Genomic DNA, 7114 nt, shown 5'->3' on the forward strand with positions numbered 1-7114 from the left:
CCATCTGGACCTGAAAATGCACTCTACCGCTTCCTTTGTTGGCAGATTTCGAGTGGACATTCTCTGTGGTCAAGCTCTGTGTTGATTGCAAGAGCCACTGGCTCACTCGCTTCGGCCAAAGCCAACTTCATAGCCACCCTTCAACAAAAGAGATTTAGCAAGCTCTCGCCCCCGCGCCAGCTCTGCACATTTTTTCAATTTCAGACGGCGAGTAAACAAACTATGTTTGTGTGCAGGGTGGCGAAAACAACGAAGGTATTCTGCCTAGATGTATCAATATCCAACAATGGATTTCCCCTTCACAGGCAAGTCATTTATCACTGTAGGTCACTATGATGAATAGAATATAGAAAAATATCTACGTATAGACGTAGGTAACGTAATACAAGGTAACATAATAGAAGTACAAAAATAGAAGTACTAGAAGTAAAAACTGAAGTATTGTTACTATTGTACACTGTAAAGCACCATAAGCCATGTTTAATGTTTTGGTGCTCTATCAGTGAAATGAAATTGAAATTGAAATAGATGGAGACACTAGCCATACCAGCAACTAGTGTCACAAAGAATTCACACATACAGAGGATATACAGATGCACACAGACAAAACATGCACTCTAAATAATATTCACTCAATATACAGTGGGTATAGTAAGTATTCACACCCATGCTAAAGTTGACTAAAAAGAGGAATATAAAATCATCTTTTGAGAATTGATTGTAATGCCTTAATTCAAAAAATGAGTAAAAATCAAACCGCTAAGGACACTAATTTTCTTTGTGATTGAAGAATGTATCGTAAATAGATAAATGTTCTTCCTTAAATACAGGTTGCATAAGTATTCAACCCCTATGCTAAATTCCCATAGGAGCAGGAGGATTTTTTATATGTTTTTATTTTTAAAGGCCAGCTATTTCATGGATCCAGGATATTATGCATCCTGATAAAGTTCCCTTGGCCTTTGGAATTAAAATAGCCCCACATCATCACATACCCTTCACCATAGCTAGAGATTGGCATGGTGCTTTTTTCCAGTTAGCCTATTAGCCTGTTTGATGCTCATTGAGCTCAATGCAAATCAAACAGGCTAATAGGCTAACTGGAAAAAGCACCATGCCAATCTCTATCTATGGTGAAGGGTATGTGATGATGTGGGGCTATTTTAATTCCAAAGGCCAAGGGAACTTTATCAGGATGCATAATATCCTGGATCCATGAAATAGCTGGCCTTTAAAAATAAAAACATATAAAAAATCCTCCTGCTCCTATGGGAATTTAACATAGGGGTTGAATACTTATGCAACCTGTATTTAAGGAAGAACATTTATCTATTTACGATACATTCTTCAATCACAAAGAAAATTAGTGTCCTTAGCGGTTTGATTTTTACTCATTTTTTGAATTAAGGCATTACAATCAATTCTCAAAAGATTATTTTATATTCCTCTTTTTAGTCAACTTTAGCATGGGTGTGAATACTTACTATAGCCACTGTAGATAACATGGATATAAAAATATTGATGATGATGCTCTCATAATCTAGTGGTCTGGTGTATTTCCTAATGTAGCTGATGGTGTACTACAGTGCTATAAAGATGCTTCAGGACACAATCACCTCCGATGTCTCTTCCGCAGCAGCAGGGAACAGCTGAACAGGCACAGGCACAGGAGAGGACCTGAAGTGGCCCAGATCTGGCTCTGATCCGGGGCCGATCTGGCAGATCCCGCTCCAGAGCGGGGAAGCTTGTGGTGTAACTGCAGCACCTAAACGGCGTGGTCACTCTAAACACAGGGCTATTTGTTTTGACGGGCAGTCCCTCGGGGAGGTGAAAGGGGGGCTACTCTTACATGCAGAGATCAATAGCACACCAGCACTGGCTATTAAATAATGCTGACTGGAGTGTGTGCGCGCCATCAAGACATCAAAACCTTCCTTTTGACCATTCACTCACTGCCATGTTTCTGTCATGTCAGATCAATGAAGTTGTTGACCATACGTTGACACAGTTTATGGGAAAGCCTTTGACAGTCACGCAGTATGGGTTTACACGATATGAGGGAATGTGGTTATGGACAGCACTATATTTTAACGCATTAATTATTGATATCAATCTGGACAAAAGCAAATCTCAACTCTCTTCCTCCTGCCATGGTTAGTTGCAAAGGAGACGTATCTTTGATGTGCCATGGTCTAAATAATCTTCCAGTGAGCAGAGATGCTACAGCCTTCCTCTGAAGGTCAAGTCGGTGAAATAGCTCATGAAAAATGCAGAGAGGGAAGGGGGTTGGGTTGGGTGTGTATGTATTCTTAAGTGATGTGTGTATGTGTGTGTGTGTGTGTGTGTGTGCTTTCATGTGCAATTGCACGAAGAGTGATCGAGTCGCTGGAGCATTTCTCCTCCACTGAGCTTCTGCAAACGAGCGGGCGAGTGGGAGGGAGGGAGGCGAGTAGAGACCCCTCCCACAGCGGCCCCTCTGCAGCTGCGCACATCTGGCTTCATCCCCCACCCACATCCCCATCCCACATCCCCCACCCCCACCCCCACCCCCACAGAGCTGCCCCCAGGAGCAGTGAGAGGGCAGCCATGGTTGCCCTCATCTCTGCAGGATAACAGCTTAATGCCTCCACCACCTCATGCTGTAAAGGGGCATTTAGCAGTCAGGATCATTAACAGGAGCCATTTTGTTCTTGTGCTGAAGTACGCAACATAAAGAGAAATGAAGGGGGGGGGGGTCAAGACATCCATGGTGCACCACACCCACCTCCTGTGAGCCTGACTGTGCCCCGCTGCACAGCACAGGGCAAAACAATGTATTTCTGAGACTATGGCTCCCTCTTGAGGCCAAAAAGTGCGCTTCCTCTGTTTACAATGGAAAAGTTTTGGGACATGGGGGGATTTTTGAGCAATTAGCTGCATGTTGGACTGCTGCCAGTAACACATGTCTCCGTTTAGCATCAGAGTTTAATAAAGATGCAGTGTAAATGCTAAATAAAATGGCAAAGGCTGTTTTAATCAGTGAGGAGATATTTTAAAAACGCCTTGAGTTTGTGCCAACATATTTGGGGCAGAACCTGAACATGATACGGCCGTGGCCATGGCCAGGGGAAATAAATAGAGCAAAGCATGTGATTCACGGAGAGACATCCAGTAAACAACACAGGAAGAGCTCTCTGTCAATTTGATTTCAACGTATTATGAGAATGTGATTAACCTTTTGTGATGTAGCATGACCCAGCAAAATCAGATCGGGCACATACACACACACACACACACACACACACACACTCATACTGTATACATACACAGAGACAGATATTTGTAGATGTAACCTGTTTTGTACCTGGATAGGTTTGTGGAAATGTCAAACTCAGTTTTAGTGCTTTCCTCTGGATTGACTCCTCTGAGCTCCTGTAGCTCTCCCAAGATCCCCTCTGCCTTATTGAAGAAGGATTCAGCTTCCATGAGGGTACAATCAGTCAAGGGATATCCCTGCTATTTTGGTCTCATGAAGACATCTCATTCTTGTGAGAGGCTGTTGTAACTTTCTAGTAACTACAATTCTATTTCCTCTTGAATAGTATGGCTATCCTTTTATATACCGTAATTTCCCAGACTATTAGCCGCGGCTCATACATTGATTTTTTTAATACAGGGGGACAGTTAATATGGTGTTAATATGGTTTTGTTTCTTTTAACTTGCATAAAACACAGTCCTGCTGCGGCTTACATGTGGGAAATTACTGTATTATATTACAAATTAGCATACACTTTCAGTTTCAGTAAGTAAAATCACAATCTATTCCTTCATCTGATGTCGACTGTAGCATGCAAGAACATTTTACATATCATTTGAAGGCAACAATGTCTCAATTCATTACTAATCTGCAAAATTAGTCACTACACAAAGCAATATCTAGTCTCCAGTGTTCTGATTTAAAAGCTCCAAAGGATATTTTCCCAGGAGCAGGGCTGCTCCTCCCTGAGTCTGGTGGGTACTGAGCAGGCAGCTAAGCCTGGCAACCCGCTCCTCCTGGGGGGTGGATGAGGGCACGGAGAGGGGCAGGAGGGAGTGGGCCCTGGAGGCATGCTCGTTAGCCTGGGCCGCCCATCCTGGGAAACCCACACAAGACACAAAATGGTACATGACTGTCACATGTTGTGCAAGATTTTGAGTCATGTTTGAATATGCCATATTTACAATGCAGGCCTGTAGATAGACAACATCATACAGTCTGTTATACGCACTTTCTTAGCAGATCTTTTTTTCTCCACACATTTGGTCAATGATGAAAAATATAATATCTTTGGTCTGTCTTATGTCAGTATCGATGCCAGTCAATGTCAATATCTTGTTAAAGTTAAAGCAACCTAATAAAATAAATAATGGCAACTCTTTTTTTCTGCTACACTAACAAACACTTCCATATCAAATTAGATAAGGTTGCTGCTGCACATCTAAGGTTATGTTCAAACCTGGTCTAAATTATGAATGGGCTCCAAAACCAAGGCCTGTTTCATATTTCTGATCAAAGCCTTTGTCTTTTCAGCCCTTGATATCTTTTCAGTTGTATAGCCTTAAAAAAAAACACATTATCTGAGAAATCATGTTAGGGCAATAAGGTCTTGAAAAGTATTATTCACAGCCAGCCCAAACTGGCAAACTTTTTATTCAAGGATTGAAATTGTATGTGGGGTAGCTAGTACAGTAGGAACATGAAAATCAATGTGAAAGTAGCTCATTGTATGGAAATTTAGTGCAAAAGATGGCAATGTTGTACCATTGGTAAATATTACAGTATGCATAGATATAGCAATGTAATTACTACCACGTGTATTTATTTATCAATGTACAGCTTTAGCACTTTGTACACTAAATGATCACACACTGAGCTATTCCTGCATCATTTTATAACCCTGCTACCTATCCCACATACAATTTTAGTCCAATAAAAAAGTGACCAAAAAATGCAATCACAATTAATGTTCATTCGAAAGTTTTTACAAAAACTCAAACCGCTGCCTTATACAATGATGAACTTGAAGATGCTGTAAGTTACCAGTGAAAGAACACCATGCAGCCTTTTTTGCCAAATTATACATGGGATGAGACATCGTAGTTAATACATCTGATTGTCAAAGGCTGCCATTGACATTAATGCCTTTGGTGATGAGATGGTCAGAGCGGTAGATAAAACAGAGTGGCGACACACCCATAGACCTCCATAGGAAAAAATGGAATTTCCTCGTTATGGGGCTTTTGGAACTGTTTACAGCCAATCTCTTGGTCACTAGTCAATGAGTTAATTGATTACACCTTCCAGCATCAGAAGTACATCCCACCCTCCTGCGTTTCAGCCATTCAGCACAGGTTTTTTTGGAACTTTTGATCGTGGCGGCAACATCAAAGAGTGTGGCAACTCTCTCTTTCTATGGCTCTGGAGATGGTAAATAAAAACACATTTTGCCAGTTGGAGAGTCGTTAGCCTGACAAAGTCATACTCAATTCTTGTCAGAATAGAGAGGATGTAGGCGGGGCTAAACTTCGGTCTGGCATCCAGGCTATAGGGGTCGTGAGACTGGGCCAAAATTTGATAGTGGGGTCGCCAGACAAAAAGTTTTAAAACCACTGGTATAACACATAGAGAGGTTTGTGTGAGGTTGTGGTTGTTGTTGTTGTTGTTGTTTATACTCCTTAAATTTACTAGATAACAAACAATGAGCAGAAAGATCACCTTTAAACTTTAGGTATGCTTTGGCAAGTTTAGCATAGGCCTGAGCTTGTTTCAAATGTCCATCTCCATACACTAGCCGGCTGAGGGCCACAAGCCGCACTGTCTCTTGGATGCAGGCATCAAACTGAAGAGAGATGGAAAGAACACAGTCACACACTGGCTTGTTACTCTACTCTATAGCTATTCATGGGTTTCATCAGGTCCCTTTCCACAGGTGTACTGTATTAATCAAGCACCGCAGTCTGCATTGATAATCAAGGTGCTTGATTTTATACACCTGTGCAATATCATCATGAGTAGGCATGTTACACCGATCAATGAGAAACGGCATTGAGAAAATTGAGTAAAGTTAGCCAGAGTCACATTATGTAGTATACCTATGGCCTATTGTCTGTAGCCTATAATTTCAACATAATTTAAACTTTCAATGCAACTCTGGCTTACCTGCTCGCTCTCCGTAAAGTATTGCACTCTGCTGTTGCACTGTGCTAACTTCTGTTCTGGTGTCATCTCCGAAGACACCATGTCAACTGACCTCTGAGAGAGACACAGACTTCTCTCACCCTGAGATTCTCCAGAGTTCCCGATACTGTTGCTAAGGCTGTAGTAGGACGATCCGCGACAAAGGATTAAAGTTAATGTAAATCTAAATTTAAATCTAACCAAAACTTAGATCAATGTCTCGAGAGACATTAAAGCAAATCTATTTTAAGTGTTACAAACTGACATTAAAGAAAAGACTGGAAATAATATTACGCACGACTTTCTATTGAATTGAATAGGGATATGCTTTCCTGGACTGCGATATATTCATTGAGAATCAAAGAGTTCATTTGAACAGACGCTAAAAATGATTCAACAAATCATTGAATTACTTATTAAACATAAACAACGTCTCCAATATTGTGTATTAAAATATCCGCCCTATATGACTTTATTTTGGGCGTCTTGTTATGTCCGCAAAAGCTACAAATGTAAGTCTTCGTGCGTGCTACAGTGCTTTCTGGCTTTCCTGCTACGGTAACCAACACCAAGAATGTCAACAAAAGCCGCGATTGGTGGTTCTTCCTCCATCTGACTAGGTCATATGACCGCGGCATGTTGTGGGGCTTGTTCAGGAATCATCGCGCCCGGAGATTACGGAGGCGCAGTACGTGTTAGACTACTGTTTGTATTGTGATAGGCCCCTACCCTTCAAAGCAATTTAACAGTAGCCTATGTCAAAATTCCCATCGACTTCCGATATTTAGTAGTCTGTTTATTAACAGCCAAATAAAAACAAATGACAAAATAGCCCCATGATGAACTTCAACCAACTTGCTCAGAGTAGCCTAGTGCACATTTTAATTTTTATGGTTCTATAGGCTATATCTGGCTAT

At 41.3% G+C, this 7114-nt stretch overlaps 1 protein-coding gene across 1 annotated transcript in view; it reads right to left on the reverse strand.

Moving 5' to 3' along the window:
- The window catches only part of ttc23 (tetratricopeptide repeat domain 23), a 17904-nt gene extending 11202 nt beyond the window's left edge, over positions 1-6702 (reverse strand). Inside the window, exons 1-4 of the mRNA XM_062547932.1 lie at positions 6180-6702; positions 5736-5859; positions 3958-4113; positions 3344-3458 (exon numbers count right to left, since the gene is read on the reverse strand). Of these exons, the coding sequence (XP_062403916.1) occupies positions 3344-3458; positions 3958-4113; positions 5736-5859; positions 6180-6260 (476 nt within the window). The 5' untranslated portion in view covers positions 6261-6702. The remainder of the gene's footprint in view (positions 1-3343; positions 3459-3957; positions 4114-5735; positions 5860-6179) is intronic.
- Positions 6703-7114: the final 412 nt, after the last annotated feature.

This window comes from Sardina pilchardus, chromosome 10 (genome assembly GCF_963854185.1).
Source record: "Sardina pilchardus chromosome 10, fSarPil1.1, whole genome shotgun sequence".
NCBI classification, from domain to species: Eukaryota; Metazoa; Chordata; class Actinopteri; order Clupeiformes; family Clupeidae; genus Sardina; species Sardina pilchardus.